The 18,488-nt window shown below is 42.1% G+C and overlaps 1 protein-coding gene across 1 annotated transcript; it reads right to left on the bottom strand.

Annotated features, from left to right (window-relative positions):
• Positions 1-4,375: 4,375 nt before the first annotated feature.
• Positions 4,376-18,021, bottom strand: LOC308303976 (sialate:O-sulfotransferase 1-like; the record flags this gene model as incomplete). Its single annotated transcript, XM_080748525.1, has 8 exons — positions 4,376-4,728; positions 5,423-5,623; positions 6,941-7,105; positions 7,728-7,923; positions 8,805-8,926; positions 9,345-9,529; positions 10,628-10,742; positions 17,628-18,021. 8 exons carry the CDS (start codon positions 18,019-18,021, stop codon positions 4,376-4,378), a joined length of 1,731 nt encoding a protein of 576 aa, XP_080604651.1.
• Positions 18,022-18,488: the final 467 nt, after the last annotated feature.

Below are 18,488 nucleotides of genomic sequence, written 5' to 3'. Positions count from 1 at the left end.
GTGAGGAGTGTAGGATATCTGGCCATTAGGCTAGAGGTACTAGATTTTGCATCTGAAGTCTATCCATCTGAAGTCTATCCTGACTTAAAGGGATATTTCACTTTAATTTTATCATCTAATCAGGCTTTTGGGAACACCCCAGACAGTTTTTAAGTTGCTTGATTCAGTATTTTGATATTCGTTTCATCAGACCCCCCCCCCCCCCCCCCAATACAAACCCATTGTAACTTCAAACTCAAACTCCATCTTTACCATGATAGATTAATCAAAAACATCTGTTCTTGGTTCTGGTGACTCATACTGTCCTCCTAGTATGTGAGCTGGCTGTGTTTTTTCAATTCCTTTCTTTTTTTCTTTTTTCTTTTATAATTATTTTGGAAAATGAAAGAATTAAATACAATAAAATAATTAAATGCAATACATTTAAAAAGTAATTGAAAAAACACTGCTCACATATTAGGAGGACAGTATGAGTCACCAGAACCAAGAACAGATGTTTTTGATGAATCTATTATTAATCTATCAGTCTATCATTAAAATGGAGTTTGAAGTTACAATGGGTTTGAATAGGAAGGGGGCGTGTCTGATAAAATGAATATCAAATATCTAAATATTGAATCAAAAGCCTGATTAGACGATAAAATGACCAAAGGTTTTCTGGTGTCAGTATCATGATCAGTACCTAGTATCATTGCCAGTATCATGCCAGGCAGACAGTATCATGTCATACATGGTCATGATGTCAGTATCATGGCAAAAGAAATACAAAAATAAAAAATTAATCTTGACAAACACTGAACGAATAGAACATGTTTTTATTCATTTAATTTGTTCTATTTATTTGTGAGAAGAGAATCACAGCAACAGACTGAACACAGGCAACACTATCCTTCATTTTCCATGTCCACACAAGCTGTATCCCTTTTGTGTCCTGCCACATTTATAGGCTACATGCCAGATACATTAGTCCTTTGTTAACACAGGGCTATTTGTACATATTTCTTTGAAAAGAATAAATAAAAAAAGTTAAGAGTTAAGATCAATCACATAACACAATCCCCCACAGTGAAAAGAATAACCGAATCAGTAGCACCCAAATTACACATGTTCAATGAAAATACTGATTAGTTATGGTATTTCACTTTGATATAAGTTTATGGAAATGCACCTGAGTTCAAAAACAGCCAACCTCTTCATTATCTGCATTGGTAATCATTCCTACTTGTAAACTGTGAATATTCAAGTCCTATACACTCAACCATAATTATAACCAACATTGATCACATGGCCACTAGAAGGCACTTTGTTACAATCTGGGCTCAAAATGATCCTGCCAGTCACCAGCAGCACCATGTGGCCACCATTCCTCCACCTGAAAATGATTGAATTCTAGTAAGAAAATAGGGACATTTCAACTAGTAGTAAGTTTATACCTAGGGGCTCAAGCAGTGGCAACACAGTAGTAATGTGTGAACTAACATACTGTACAAATGTGCCGTTTAAACTCTTCAATATTTGCTGCAAATGCATTTTTTTCCACAGGTTTCTTTCCCTGTTTTGCCTTTCAAATTTTTATGGAGAGTGGAGTCAGTGGAGCGTATTTTTGCAGAAACTCGCAAATATCAAGAAACCATTCCATTCCCATTGAAAATCAGAATCCACTTTCATAAGTAGTTTTAAACGTGAAAGTCAGAGTAGGTCATACAAATAGCAAAAATAGCTGATCTACAAGCTCAATGTTCTGCAAATCCCCTGAAAATCTATTGTCAGGACATGTGAAGTCTTTAAATGGCACATCAGTAGCTCTAACTTACACTATGGTGACATAGATTAGCTTTTTCAGTATAGTATATATATATATATATATATATATATAGGCCTACTATAGTTAATGCTCACCTGGACTGCCACCAAAGACTAAAAACCAAGCAAGAAATGTAGATGTGATCTAGATTCTAATAGCCAATAGGTGCCTACACTTGCAACAATTTGAGGATTTATGACCAGAAATAGTCAGAAAAAACTTTCCTATATGACCTGACAAAAGCAGTTTTGACTTAAAGCAAGTTCAATCAGGAAGGCCTTGCATCAGATCACACCATCCAATAATTTCAAACTTCTGAGTAGACTCCAACCCATTTCCCCCAGTCGCCAGACATTCTAAATGAACAAGTCACTTTAGCCTAAGAATTCTATTTCATAACTAGTGACATGTTTAGTGTGTTGCTACTGCTGTCATTCTGTGCTTTCTAGTTCAGCTCTCCAATACCTCTTCACCACCACCAGTAGCGTTGTCAACTTCCAGAGGAATAGCCTACTACACTCTCCCTGGGGAGTGTTCTTATCTACAGCTATTCATGGGGTTCTCTGTATCACATGCCGTGCTGAGAAGCCGGCTTTCAGCTCGTTCTCGGCTGGGTATCACATGAATGAGCCACTGTTTCAACTGGAGTCATCACCAAATCTAACTTACAAGGTTATATGTAAGGTGTTGTTTCAAATCCATAATCCTATAGTCTCTCTAGGTTTTGTCCGCTCTCCCCCAACAAGGCTCTGACAACTACACCTCATTCAGAACATGGCTGCTAGAGTTCTAACTATAGCACCAATTCTCCAGTGGTGGACAAAGTAGGCTACATACTCAAGTAAATACTCAAGCATTCAAAAGTATAAATTACGAAGCACATTTCGCATTTCTGTAATGACATTTAGAACGTAACATTTTAAATCAGAAATAGTCAGAAAATGTAAAAAGTTGTGTAGTAGTTGATCTACAAGATCAGCTATTTTCAGTGTTTAATTCTTAATTTATGTTTTGCAAGTAAAATATTTCTATTTGAAATGTAGTGAAAGTCATGTGCTTGTAAAATAATATTAATAAGAATAAATAACCCCTCCAAAAATGAACCCAAGTACAGTACTCGAGTAAATGTCCACCACTAAAATTCTCTAATCCTAACCTTCTGCACTGGTGTCCAGGGGGACATACTGTACAGTACAATTGAGGTCTGCTTAACTCAACTCTGACTACTTATAAATCTTTGCGGAGGTAAAAAGTTTCATGTTCTTCACTGCCTTTTCTTTCATTTTCAGACTTGCTGCACTTTTTATTCCTTTTTATGCTATTTTATTTCACTACATTATTTGTTTGATTCTTTATTTCATATTAAATGCCTTTTTTTGTGCCTTAAGTAAAACACTTTGATTTGCCTTTGTATACAAAGTGCTATACAAATACATTTGCCTTACCTTGGATTCACAACACAACATTATCTGTGTCACATTGTTTGTGTTCTGTTAGCAGTAAGAAAATTAAAGCGTAATGTGTTTTTCTTTTTTTTTTAATGACCATACACGCTTTTTCTTTGATTGGCCAATATTAATAGTTGACTGTGTGTGAACTCGGTAGTATTGCCCCAATGAGAAATATGTCTTAGCATTGCTTAAAGGCAAGCACAAGTGATCAACATAACAAAGGAACTCATCGTTGCTGTCAGGCAGGAATCTTGTATTTCCGTAATTCTTTTCGTAAATTAATTCCTTACTTCGTCACACAAAAGTAGGGGGAAAAAAGCCGATGCGATGCATTGTGAGCTTGTAGATGTGCAGTGCTATTTATTTATTTTTAAGTAAAAGTGAAAGTGGATAAGTGCATTTGTGGTTTTATAAATATTGAACCAATGAAAAGTTTTAACAAAAGACTAAATGGTAAGTACATTTCCATTTCCTGGAAAGTAAACACGTTTGGACATACAAGGTTTCCACCCAACAGCGACTCTAGATAAATACCGACTTATATTTGTCTAGTCAGGCACTTTTGCTAAATATTCCCAACTCCACAGGTGAAATCCTCTCTGTGAATCATGTCTCCTGCTCTCACAGTCCTGGCCCTCATCAGAGACGGTGATAATCACCCATATCTATAACAATCAATTGTTTCGTCCTTTTTTATCCTTCACTGATCTCCAATGTTATTATCTCTACAGCCATTCACAGTGAAATTGGCATATGAGGGAGACATGTGGTCCAATTATGCCTGTGTGTGTGTGTGTGTGTGTGTGTGTGTGTGTGTGTGTGTGTGTGTGTGTGTGTGTGTGTGTGTGTGTGTGTGTGTGTGTGTGTGTGTGTGTGTGTGTGTGTGTGTGTGTGTGTGTGTGTGTGTGTGTGTGTGCACGTGTGTGTGTGTGCACGTGCGCGCGCATTTCAAAAATGCACGCACAGAATGTCACCAGTAAACTCAGCCAACATTGTGGGAATGTGTTCTGTGATAATAAGAGCTCATGTGTTTCACAGCCACTCTCTGCTGCTCGCCCCCCAATCCTCAATATAACTCGGCCAATTCCTGTAATACACATTGGATGACATTCTTCTACCATCATCTGGGTAGATAGTCCTCTGGCAGTCCACTGAAATTCCTCTTCTGTAGTGCCTGGTCTACACTATGAATGAACGAGTCAATCATCGCTCTCATACTGGGAGTGAAGGGGTCAAGGGAGGGCTGCTGGGCCGCTGAGCGCTTGAAATGGCCCTCCTGGTTACTCTGGGCACACAGCAACCTGTCCTCAGTCATGGTGGCATTTAGAAAGGAGGTAATGAGGCGGAGCTGGGGGAAGAGAGCTCTCTGCAGCTCCTCATAGTGTACAACCAGCAGGCGTCGGCCAAACTTCAGCCAACTCAGAGCATGGGATGCCCACCAGGGGGCGTAGCTGTCAACAAATTCTGGCCAATCTGCAAGAAGAGAAAAGAAGGTATTTGTGAGAAGAAACTTGCAGAATAAAGGGCCATTCCCACTGGGCCAGATAACAGATAAAAAAATATATGTCTCCGTTGAAGTGGATGAGAGTACCATCCACTTGAATGGAGACAGATATTTTTTATCTGGCCCAGTGGGAATGGGCCTTTAGTCTTTGACAAGCGTGGTTTAAATCAGTGATTCTCAAAACAACTCGTGAACTTGTAGATTGGCTATTCTCATATAGTGTTTAAACTATAGTTTAGCTTGGGACCCCCTGGAGCCCCCCCAAGGCCCCCTCGGAGTCCCCAGACCCTAGTTTGGTATACCAGGGAGGCCAGTTGGAAAGAAATACATTTCTAAATAAAGATTATTGTGCCAGTTTAACCACTTTCAACTTTGTGTTCCTATTTTGAGCATTTCATTATTGACCTGATACTGACATGATACTGACCATAATACTGACATGATACAGACCATGATACTGACAATGATACTGACATGATACTGACCATGATACTGACATGATACTGTTGTTACTGACCATGAAACTGACACTGATGGTACTGAACATGATACTGACATGACACTGACCATGATACTGATCATGATACTGACCATTGACGTGGTACTGACCACCTATTCCTTGGCATGGATACGTTTGGGAAGCACTGACTTGGCTTCTATTACCTTTGCTCTTCCACTGTGCTTCAGTGGCATGGCCCAAGTGTCCCGCGCACTTGCGGTTAAACTCAGCCATGAGGGAGCGGTACGGGTTCCGGATGAGCAGGATGGCGGAGTCAAACATCTCGATCTCTTTCTGGCCGCTCTCGTGGGTCTTTATACATATACTGCGGCCACTTCTCCAGTAGTCCTTCTCTCCTTTGAAGCCTATAGGAGAGACACAGAATGAAGAAATATCAAACCTCTCGAATACTAGTCATTTGATACCTCCTTCAAACAGCTGAATAGTACACCTTAAAAGAGAGTTAACTTAGCTATGAGTGTGAACATTTACAGCCCACATTACCACATTGGATATTGCAACAACATGGGCCGTCCACACCAAGAACAACTATAAATACAAATAAATATGTGCATTAATATATTGTTCTAAATGGATTTTCAGACAGGGAGCGACTGACTCACATAGTCATTCATTTTCAATGAGAGGCAAGTGGGCAGATAGGGAGATGAGGTCAATCTGACAGGCGGAGCGGCAAACTGCCACGTTCGTGCTTGTTTCACGCACACGCCCGCCCACGACAAGAGCTGGATTATGGTCAACTTCTTTCTACGCATATTTGACTGGATTTTACTGTGCACACTGTGGAAAATGACTTTCAAATACAGCTCTATCCACCAAGGACAATGATTTGACACAGCTGAAGCAGACACCTGGAGTTTACTCACAGAGCAATTGCCTTTGTGTATTCACATGAGAAGTGCAGTCGGACCCCGCTGATCCAAGTGAGAACGCAGGCGTTGTGTCGCATTGCATCCTGTCTGAAAAGTCCTTAACTCAAGTGGATGCATGGCAGAGTCTACCCCACAACTATGACGACAGTGGTGAACTATATCGTTGTGATCAGGGTGTGTTGTGAATTCTTTTGGCTAGTGGAGCAGTCGCATGCACGTGCTAGTGAGCGATCGCCGATTGAAATAACCTCTTTAATATGTAGGCCTATTTATTAACCCAAAATACACTGCATAATTATGCATTTACCTCACCGCCCACCACTATAATTTAATTAGCTCATGAATCCATCAGCCACTGTTAGCCAACTCTTTTGACTGCTTCAGACAGAACCTCTCACACCTACTAGGCTGTCACACAATGGATAGACCATTTATATGCATCAACCAGGTCCGTCATTGCTGCTAATTCAAGCTGTGACACTCTGCGTCGATCGACAGGTTTTGTTAGCGCGGTGCGAAAACAGCCAACGGTGCATTTGCGGCGTGCGTGCAACTTCAAAGCTAGTGGAGCGGCGCTCCGTATCGCTCCGCCGGCAGCACAACCCTGGTTGTGATGTCCACCTGAATTCACAGGGTGCGATATTCAACTCATCACTGAGTTCAACATGTTTACAGAACGTGATGGTTCATCAGTGTTGATGCTCACATCATCATCGTTATAGCTATCTATCTTCATACAGTATTTATCATTATTGGCGTGCGGCCCTTAACGCAAAGCCTTCCGCCTACCTCTGTTATACAGTGTTCCATCGAAATAGAAGCTGCCGGTGTAGTGGCCTGTCACGAGCTCAATCAGGTGGCGTACCCAGGTGTTGCCTGCGCCCGGGAAACTGGAGAGAGCCACCAGGGAGCTGGCCCTCTGAGGCAGAAACATCCTCTCTTTGCACCTGGAATCTATGAAGGGCACATTTGAGTATGTCAGGTTCGGTTATGAAACTGCATGATGAAACAATAACAGAGAACATCATATTTTGTGTGGATGTCTTAAACAAACTGGGATCAGTTTATAAAAAAACTATAGAGATCTGGAGAAGGTCTATGACCAAAAGCTTGAAATCTAACTGAAAATAAAGAACCTGATTTTGCACAGTTTTGAGTGTGCGGAGGCTCCCTTATATCTTTCATCCAACTCAGAGAACGTACACTGTACACTCAGATTTTAATGAAAGCTTTTCATGAATTAAACATTATTTGAACCAATCTGTATTGGTAGAGTATGTTGACACAATATAACTATAATATAACTATAGCACATCTCCTGTGGTTCTCCATATAGAAACCGGTTTTGCGTAGTAGTAGTTGGCAACTAGCACTGCCTGAAGCTCATAGCACAATATCTCGCCTGGCCATAAAGCAGGTGTGCCTATTTGCCAGAGTAGCAGAAATGTTATCTTTCATCTGGGAGACCCAGGTTCATATATTGGATAAGACATGGAAGATATGGATTGTAACACAAGTGAGAATTGTCTTTCTTTTATTTAAATCCAGCTCTTTACACCAAACAACAAGGTCTCACCAAGCACTGGTGTATGGTACACCTGGTACACCTGGTGCTCATCATCACTTGATGGTGTGGGCGTGGACGTATTGGTGTGGTTCAGCCCAATGCTGCCCACACATGGCGGCTCCTGGGGCTGCAGGCTCAGGTTGAACAAAGAGGACGTCCATGTGCAGAAACAATGGGGCTTCATTAACACAGCCAGCGGCAGCTCCTACCAAACACAGCCACAAATGGTACAGGTTTATGAATCTTATTCTTGTTGTGCTTATTTCCCCTGGGCTGGGCTGCAGTTCACACTGGGTTTATGTGTCAGCTTCACTATCGATAATTCCTTCTTTTTTTTCTTTCTTCTTTGAATTATTACATTTTAAGATGCTCAATGTTTGATGCAATGACCAGAACTACAAAGGCTTTGGTAATTATGCACTGAGAGTTGTATACTGTATGCTCGCTCTCTCGCTCTCTCTCTCTCTCTCTCTCTCTCTCTCTCTCTCTCTCTCTCTCTCTCTCTGGCACACATACATATGCATACACACATATTGAATGAGAACTATTCACAGAATACCAGCCTTTTCCTGCTGAAATGAATCCAATCCGGAGGACTGGATTCCAATGAGCATCTATTAATCATTAGGGACCCATTAAACCTTGAACAGTGTTCAAGAACCCCATGTCTCCCAACACAGATCCCATTCACATCAACAGGAAGCAAAGGCCGTCTTATGAGAGGAAGGAAGGGTCTTAGAAAACTCAGCGGTTCTCCAATTTGGTACAAAATAGATCATGGACCCACATAACTCTGAGAGTGTAAAAATGGAACCAAATGGACCGTGGTTCCATTTGTACACTGTCAGAGTTACAGACTGGTAAGGGTCCACTTACTTGGTTCCTAACTATAAATCATTTAGCTGGGGACCTCTTGGCACACGCTCAAGGAACCCTGGATATAGACAACAGAAATTAAATAGACCACTGGTAACATTTGGAGAACTAACGCATCACATCGCTATAAGTTGTGAGCTTTAGATAGGCTATTTTCGGCATGTAATACCGTCGTGCAACAAGAATTTATAAATCAGGCTTAATGTGAACCTTATCTGTGCAGGTCTCGATGCAGGACTGTGTAGTCAGGTTAGGTTGAATAGAGTAGACCGGGAAGGATCTGACCGAACTCTTTGGCATCCTGAAGCAGCCACTGTAGTGGACATTTCTGACTGGAAAAGGTAATTCACAGCCACACAGCCAAACGTCATTCAAGTGTCCTGTTATATATTTTTTAAAAGCCAGTTACTTTGTAAAATGGTGCAACAACTGTTGAATTTTCATGATTGTAATTGTAAATAATCCGCAAAACATTTATGATGAACACAAAAAAAAAAAAAAAGTGATTAATTTATCAAACAACCCACAATTTCTGTAAAAATAGTTAAGGTCAACCAAGGCAGATGTTTCTGTTACTGACAGGAAGCATTTTAATTTTTATTTGATTTCTCCTTCCACACTATTCATATCCACACTATTCCACTTGCACCTAATCCATCCTCTAAAAGTATAACGCATAACATTTGGTGCTGATAGGTTCGAAAAACTAATGCAACACATCTAATATGTCACTGAACTGCGTTGACTCACATTTCCTGTGGCCTGGGAGCTGCTCTTCCACCTTGTATATGGAGAGGCGCCCCACGCCCCCACAGACAGACCCCCTCTCCCCACGGCACACCAGACTACAGTCCTCTTCTGGGACCCTCGGACTGCTGATACGGTTTCCACAGTGGCACTCAGCTCCATATTCCAGACCTGCAAAACGGTACCCACTGCATACACACGCACGCACGCACGCACGCACGCGCGTACACACACACACACACACACACACACACACACACACACACACACACACACACACACACACACACACACACACACACACACGCGCGCACGCATTTGAGCCCACTATGCTATAGCCCCAGGGCAATCATAACTTTAAGCTACTGCCCTTAGGCTGCGCTATCTCATAACGCACCCAAGGTAACATGCAAATCCTTCAATTAATTCAGACTTCAATTAAACCCGGCATCCAGACCCAGTGATATTAGTGGGTATTACTCATTCGGCATGTGCTGTATATATTATATGTGTATAATAATCAGCTGTAGATTGAGGTCACCTCTAATGAGTCTACAGGATTTACAGTCTAAATCCTTCTTTTGAGCGTTTCATGTTCTCTTAGCTATCTCCTTTTATCTGGTCTGCCAGCACTGATATCAAACTGGACTCCTTTTTCTGTGTGAGTGGGCCAGAGATGTAAACAGAAACTAGTCCAGGTAGATCTATTTATTATCTGGGCTATGCTTGTTTCTGAGGGAAATCTATAGCTGTCTGAGATATAAAAACAAACTGTATATTATGTAGAGCTCACTTTCCAAAAGCCCCCTACTCTTTGAGATATATGTTGCAACGCATTGCAATAGCCACTGTGGCTATACAATGCAAAGTCCTCAGTAATCATTTGTCCCTTTATAACTCTGGGTTAACACTGAGGATTTTACTGTGTACACTGTAGCCATTTTACAGCTACAAATTATGCCTAAACTGATGTCATCGGAGAAATTCACAATGCGTCCATTAGAAAGGATGTCACATATCCGTGTGTCCTTGTTTGCTCTCTATCGTCACCTCATTAAGCTCCTGAATACATACACACCTCCTTCATTCTGCGGTGACAGCTCGAGCCTTCAGTCCTAGCCATCCCCGCCTCTCTCAACCCCCTCATCTTTTACTGTCATCCAGCCACCTGGCGCTCCACTGGCACACAGGAGCCATTCATCCAGAAGACTGAGAGCCAAAGCGTTTACTCAAACAGCAGGCCCACTGTGGGTCCATTCACAGGACCCTTACTGGGAATGCATTACCTTTCTGAGCAGGTGTCTTGACACAAAGAGCTGGTCATCTTGCGCAGGTCGTACAGCACAGTTCCTCCCAGGGCGCGCTCGTTTGCGTCGTGCAGGAAGCAACCAATGTAGGTCCCTTGATGTGTAAAAACAAACCAGTCAGAAAGAATCCTCCACATTAAGTTGTTTTCCAATAAAATAGCGAACAAAGTAATGCAAAATCACACCCAGTGTGAAGTGACTGGTGCTTTATATGAGTTCATTTCAAGTGTGGGACATATATACGTACATACATACAAACAGACAAAGCCAGACGTGGGAGCGGTCAAAATTAGACCTATTTTATCCCGCGGGGGAAAGATCGTTTTCAGTTTCACCCAGCTGAGTGCTGCCCATGTGGGTTAAGTGTCTTGCTATGGGAAACCTCAACACATTGCCGGGGCTCGAACCTGGGACCTTCTGTTTCCCAGGCAGCCTCTCTCTACTTGTTCAGCTATGTGCCGTTGTCCTCCTCCCCTAGCTGTTAGGGGAGGAGCCAGCACAGTGATTTAAACATTTCATGTGAGCAAGTGCGTGTCTGTTGAGTATGCTGTTAGATCAGTTAGTCGTAAAGGAGGGGGGTGTCTTTTTTTAGGGGTTGCCAGCCAAAAAGGTGAGAACCACTGTCTTACATCTATAAAATGTGCTTGCAATGCAGCTTTTATAATCTAGCACACAGACATGTGATGGACATGGGGTTGCTTAAAACATGACCCATTCGCTATGTAGTAGACTAAGATCAATTGTACCTCATCAAATCTGTGTTATGAAAGAGGGCTTTGAATTCTATATTTATTATAAGACATACATTTCTTTTGACATATTGTGACCCTCCAACGAATTATTCAAGTCAAGATTATTATTCAAGAAGGAAAATGTCCTTTTGTGGCCTTGGCGCTCCATAACAATGTTCTTTGTTATTTATTATTATTCATTATTCATAGTGCGAAACAAAAAACGAAACAAAAGTTATTTCTTAGAGGCTGTCGGGTCTATTTTTGTATACTTCCAGATGCCAAATATAAAACTCAAACGGTGTTGTAAGACCTGCATGCCAGTACACTATAAAATCCTCAGTGTAATTTCATCCATTTGTAACTCTGAGGCTGTATAAATGTTGTCCATTTGGTGACATTTTACACTCTCAGAGTTAAATCAACATTCACGATTTAACTGTGTGAGATGGCTTTGATGCAGCAGGAAGGTACTACATGGACAAGAAGATGGCAAGCAATGAACCATGAAATGTGTAAAGAAAAGAAAAAAGAAAAAAAGGCTGAGCAGTGGCCTCAGCATATCATTGCTGTCAGGCAGAAACCTTGTATGTTCGTAACTCAACTTTTTATGTTTTTTTGTAAATTAATGCCGTACTTCGTCATACCACATTGTCACACGCAAGTAGCAAATAGCCGATCTACAAGCTCATAACATTCACAATGTTTTTTCAAAAAAGTAGTTAAGTGTGTGTGGCGCTTTTATAAATATAGAATGGGTTTGACTAAATAATAACTACATTGGATAGTTTTTTTAAATGTATTATTATTATTATTATTTTCATTTTCCTGGAAAGTTTTGGAGATAGGAGGTATCCAGCCGACCACGACCATATCAATATCATGATTCAATCAGCCTCCGTTGTCCTCCTCTGCCTGAGGCCGTGTGTCCACTGGAGACCTGTAAAAACAGGCCTGGCGCAGTTTTGTCTTTCATTTTCTAAGGTGAGAAGCTCATTCATCCGTGAGGGGACTCGGAGCAGAGCCGCTGCTCCTTTGTGTAGAACGGAGTGGAGGTGGTTCAGGCATCCATTAAGGAGGCCTCCTGGTCACCTCCAAAGGGAGGTTTTCCAGTCACGCCCAGCAGGGAGGAGGCCATGGGGCAGACCCAGGAGCACGTGGGGGGGGGGCCTGGCTTATACCTCCACGATGGTCTGGGAACCTCGGGATCCCCCAACCAGGGACATGCTGGGTCCCTGATTCAGCCCGGGAAAAAGAGTTGGAGAGGCCCTCATTGCGCGCTATAGAGAGAGTTCTCTCTCTATAGCGCTGCTGCTACTCAAAGATTTGTGACAAAGTGACAAGCCAGTGGGCCAATTACATGAGTTATATTTCGTCGTTGTCGGGTGGAAACCTTGTATGTCCAAAACCGTTTTATCATTTTAAAAATGATTTAAACTAGTGAAAACAGCCGATCTACAAGCACACAACGCCTCGCTGTGTGCTTGTAGATCTGCTGTTTTCACTACTTTTGTGCAAACAGTTTAATTTTTTACTTTTGTGCAAACAGTTACATTTTTTCCTAATGGCCGGCCTGACCGGCCGGGAATGAACCGGCCGTTCGGGAGTTGTCCCGCTTTTCCCAATGGCCAGCACGTCCCTGAATGTGGCCCAGGGAACCTGCTGAACTTCTACCTCCATAACTCGACTTTGGATAAGCGGTTGAATATGGATGGAGGGATGGATGGATGGTTTCTTTCTATGGAAAGGTACTGTAGCACTTACAGGGCTCATGTCTCAAAATGAGCCCTGTAAGTGCTACATGTCTCAAAACATATCTTTAACACTCAGCTTACAGTTGAAACTATTTCAACTTTGAGCTCAGCGCTGAAGTGAATGAAATATATTATTATCTTGTTGACTGCTATTTGCTGACCCTGAGACTCAGCTGCTAGACTAGGGAAGAGGGGAGGATAGGTAAGGAGGTCAAGGTGCCACATAGTGCCTCTTTGTTTTACGACTGTGAGAATAGAAAGAGATAAGGTTCTTCGCGTTTAATGAGCTAGGGAAAGAGAAGGAATAGATGTTTTTGTTTTAGCAGATGAAATAATGAACTGTGAGAGGGAGGGCAAGGCAGTCTTGTCTTGTCTGTCGTTGGTGAAGGATGTATGTGTATGTTGTATGACTGTTACAGCTCTGTAAATAAATGTTTTCTATTATCTTTTAACATCGTTTCTGAGTCAAGGTTTTGCTGATCCTTTGAGAGTTTCAATTCCGCTATGGAGTCCATAAATTAAGCAGGATTTCTACGTCAGCGCTCATCAATGTCACCTCAGAGCCCCGCCAACCAGGTGTGAACCAGACGCGGAGAGGAGCATCAAGCAAACCCATGAAGCAACTTAAATCCAGGATGCTAATGCTAGTGTCTCAACTTGAAAACGGATGGGCGCTCTGTGCTAATAAAAGAGCTTAACGCAGGTCTCTGACACACATGGCCTGTTGTGGCCAGGCTGAGTTACCATTATTATACCCCCTTGTTGCAGATAGCAACAAGAATTGGTTTGAGTCTAAATGGAAGAGAGAAATTCTCACCTGCTCAATAACTGCCTAAAAGACGTGACAGAAGAACCAACGTAAAGATGAGCAATTACAGGCTTTACTAGTAAATTGACCCACAAAGAATATTCAATATTCAATAAACCCTATATTGACCAGGGGTCCCCCAGGGGTTTGTACTTGGGTCACCTCCCTTTTCCCTCTAAACCAATTTGGCAATCTCTTTGCCAAAAATAGCCGATCTACAGTACATGCTCACAAAAGGTCGCAAAGCGATGCTTTGTGAGCTTGTGATCCGCTATTTTCACCAAATGTTTGCTCCCAGAATAATGTAAGCGCTCAGTCTGTAAACCTAGGTTTTCCTAGTGGTTTAAGAATTTAATTACTTCTGTTAGATTACTGATGGGCTGAATTATTCAGAGAACAACAGAAAAATGTATAACAAATTGTAAACATATGGCAGTCAACTACAAACCATAATTAGTTGTATGTTGCGATGCGTTGTGAGCTTGTAGATCTGCTATTTTCACCAGATGTTTGTCTATTTTGACCTATTATGACATGCCCAGAATAGGGACGCAAGGGGATTCATGTGGTTAAAGTATAGTAATATGCATGTGCATGCGAGATAAGAAGGGGTGGTGATGAGGAGAAGGAAAACTGCTGCATGTGTCATTACCATCTCATCTGTGAGGGGTTTACATGGCACTGTCATTGTATGGATTCAACATATATTATATTCAGAGTTATGTATACTGTAAACTCCTTTTTTAAAACAATGTGCCTGAAGTAGGACTATGGCTGAAAGCTTCTATAGAAGAACATACAAAATCAGATCTTTGCACAGCTTTGAGTGTGCAGATCTTGCTTTTTATTATGTTCACTCAACAATGTAAAAAAAGAAAATCTATTTTAAACTGTGACATTTCCTCATTCTGGTGTGAATATATACGTATACTGTACACTTTCTATATATAAAAACACACACGCACGCACGCACGCACGCACGCACGCACGCAAGCAAGCACACACACACACACACACACGCACACACAAGAAAGTGCACATCAGCCATTGTGAGAGCTGATCACTGGTGCTTAGTTTGGAAAGCCTTGTTAACAAACTATTTCAAACATACAGTATGCAAGAACAATTTTTATTTGAAAACACCATTAAGTTTGAATCATGCAGAAGACAAAAGTTGCTGAAGATCAATTTATTAATTTTTTAGCTTGTTGACAGTTTATTATAGAAAAGGTTACCTTGATTTTTTTTGGCAGGAGCTACAGTACATTGTGTCGTGTCTGGGTAACATTTTAGAGTGCAGTAGTGAGACAGATCAGAATGTCATTTGAGAGGCTTTTAACCACTTATCCCTGGCATCCCTATTTAGGGCAATTTCTTCAACATTTCAAAATAATTCAAACTAAATTGTGAGCTTGTAGATCACTATTTTATTTTTTTATTTTATTAAGATATGTGTCCCAATCTCACTGAGAGCCAGTCATCTCGGAAAGTACAGCTTTAGACAGGGACTGAAAATACCTTTTTTTTTCTCACTAAAATGTGATAAAGCCACTAAAGCATTTCATAAATTTCAGGCTACATTTCACTTAAACGCCAGAGCTTAACTCTGCATGTAAATAAGACTTTTTTTAATTAATGTGAGAGATCGTCAGGTCATTTGCAGGTTAGAAATTTATTTAGAACTTGAATATCTCAAAAGTAGTATTTCAGCATGGCATCATTCTATAAGCCATATCTTCAAAACTGTTGGGTCAATCTCCACAACCAATATATCATTTTGTAGCTATGATCCACAGCTTTCAAATGAAATGAAAAAATGAAAATGAATAAAAATCCAATGACTGGCTCCCAGCCAAATTGGGACACATATGTTTTGGGCTTTTATACCTTTATTGATAGAACAGTAGACCGACAGGAAATGGGGAGTGAGACCAGTGTGTTATTCCTACCGGAGCTGAGGAGAGTAGGGGGAGGAGCTTGTGCAAGGACGCGCTGTGATTGGTCAGTAGACGCTCTCGCCTAAACATTATTTACTATTCTGTCCCCCTGGATACCTAACTCGAAAGGCGTTGAGTCGGCTCAATCGACCTTAGCAACGCTCTGCCAGGTGAGCCTCCGTCATGGTTTTGTCAATAACTATACTTGGCCAAAACAGCGAGAGAAGCACTTCATGTTGGGCGTGGCCTCGGCTCAGCTCCGGTAGGAAAAACGTCCTTGCGGGAGTGACGCGCAGCAACGGTAGTCGGGATCAGGACTTGAACCAGCAACATGCTGTCAGGCTACACCAGGGGTGCCCACACTTTTTGGACGTGTGATCTACTTTTAAAATGACTAGCTCAACATGATCTACCCATCCAAAATGTTTTAGCTGAGGGTCTGAGGGGGGCTTTGGAATAGCAGCACTGGCGTTGCATTTTAGACAAACACACTTACTGTAAGGGGGAAATAAATGGGAAACACTGGGGGAAATGTCTTCATTCTGTATGGAAGTGGTAGGTTTTGGGGTTCTTTGTAATGCTACTGACTCTTGAACAAAGTATTGCATTGGAGGTTTGCCTACTTTAGAAGCCATGACGGGAGCTGACAGGCCCTTCTTGATGTCATATTGACATATTCTTTTTATATTTTAATTATATATTTTTAAAGGCATGTGATGTGGTCTACCTGCACACCCTTGGTGATCTACTGGTATGATCACGATCTACCTTTTGGGCACCACTGGGCTACAATGAGCATAATGGTATGTGCCTGGACCGGTAGGCCAGCGGGCGCCCCCAGTAGATCACTATTTTCACTTTTCACCATACGATGACGTAGGCCTATATGGTATATAGGGTTTAAGTGGTTAAGAATGTTCTGCAGGTACCAGTCCTGCTGGGTGTTTTTTGCCATCAGCAACTTGTGTTTACAGCATGATTCAAACGGAATGGTGTCATTCAAATCTAAAGATTGAAACAACAGAATCTCTCAAAAAGTCTACTTCTGTGCTCGCCCGCCTTGGCCCTTGTTGATTATGAGAGATCAGACTATATTTCGGATGTACAAGAATATTCAGTTCCAGTGTACAGCCATATGTGAAATGATTCATAAATCTATGATGAAACATTTATAAATTATTAAAACCTGCAATTGTGTATTCATGAATGTGTAACGAAGCCTAATACAAATATGATATGTAAACCCCTTACAAAGAGCGTGTTGCCACTCGCTGCGGGCCAGCGGAGCTCAAATAGTAAATCATGAAGAAATACAAGAAAACAACCTTGTATATTTTTTCTCTCGTATATTATTCATGAGGAAAAACAATATCTGCAATGTCTGCAGACCTTCATCAGGGTGTTCATAACTCACACATCCTACTTTTTTCAGATACATACAAAAATTATTTTCGATCTGAGACTTTTTATCATATAATAGTAAATTTCAGTTTGACTGATCAGTTTTGCTGATCAGTCAAATGCTGCCTTCAGGTATGGCACGGAAAGAGTGCATTTGCATTTCTTTCTCCGTAGTAAAAACTGCATTCATGGTCTGGAGAGGGCACTTTTTACAGACGGATAAAAGGGCTGGGGCTCAAGCCCCCTTTGATGTCTATGTGTGCACGTGCCTGTCCGCACCGCTTTGTGAGCTTGTAGGTCTGCTATTTCTCAAGCATAAATTAGGCTTAATAAGCCAGTAATTGGTACCTTTGTGTCTGCCACTCCGGCGGAGGGAAACTCTCTGCTCGGGACTCTCTGGCACCGGGCTGTGAAACCAGCGTCGGTGCAGGTGCTGAACCCCCAGGCTTCGGGACGATGCTGGCCAGTGTGGCCCTGCCTTCACGCCCGCTCCGGACAAGGCCTGCATTTCCGCCCACCTGGAACGTACCCCCACGCCCAGGCCTGCCATCCGGAGGGCGGTAGGGGGCGCTGCCAGCGACAGCAGAGGCGGGAGGTTGGCGGGGCTCGGCTGGGCCACTCTGAGGCTGGAGCGCTGCAGCAGCAGGATGCTGCCCGCCATCAGATAGGCGATGCCGAGGAACAGCAGCAACATCTGAGCCCGCCTCAGGAAACAGTGCAGCCTATAGAGAGCCACCAGCATTCCCACGACGTTCCTGTTCTTGCTCTGTTTCTCGGTCCACTGGGCGGCCACTCCACCGGGATCTAGAACTTCATCATGCCACGGTTTTCAGTACAACCTCGTGATCTCGTGAAGGCATGATGCATCTGGGAGCAAAACAGCCAAGGCTTTGGTGCTTCATTGCCACGCTTCCTAATTCCTTGTGATGTGTCACAGCAGGGATGGACGTTCCCACCAAGGCAAAGGGTCAGAGAGGCCTCAGAGAAGATCTCTTGGAAAACCTGGGGCACAAAAGAACAGGCAGCTGGATTTAAAATACCAGCGTATTTATCGTAACATGAGCTAAACTGGGGGTATAGACTATATAGGAAAGCAAGCCTGGTGGATTAGAACCACAGATCAATGTTGATATTTTTGTCTGTGTTTTCTGTCTTTCAGCATAATCAACAATGCGAAATCTTCCATGTTCAAGGTTTCCCTGTAACCCA

This window comes from Nannobrachium achirus, assembly GCF_963921795.1.
Source record: "Nannobrachium achirus genome assembly, chromosome: 19".
In the NCBI taxonomy this organism is placed as follows: Eukaryota; Metazoa; Chordata; class Actinopteri; order Myctophiformes; family Myctophidae; genus Nannobrachium; species Nannobrachium achirus.
Note: the sequence above shows the minus strand (reverse complement) of the source record. Positions and strands in the feature narration are given on the sequence as shown.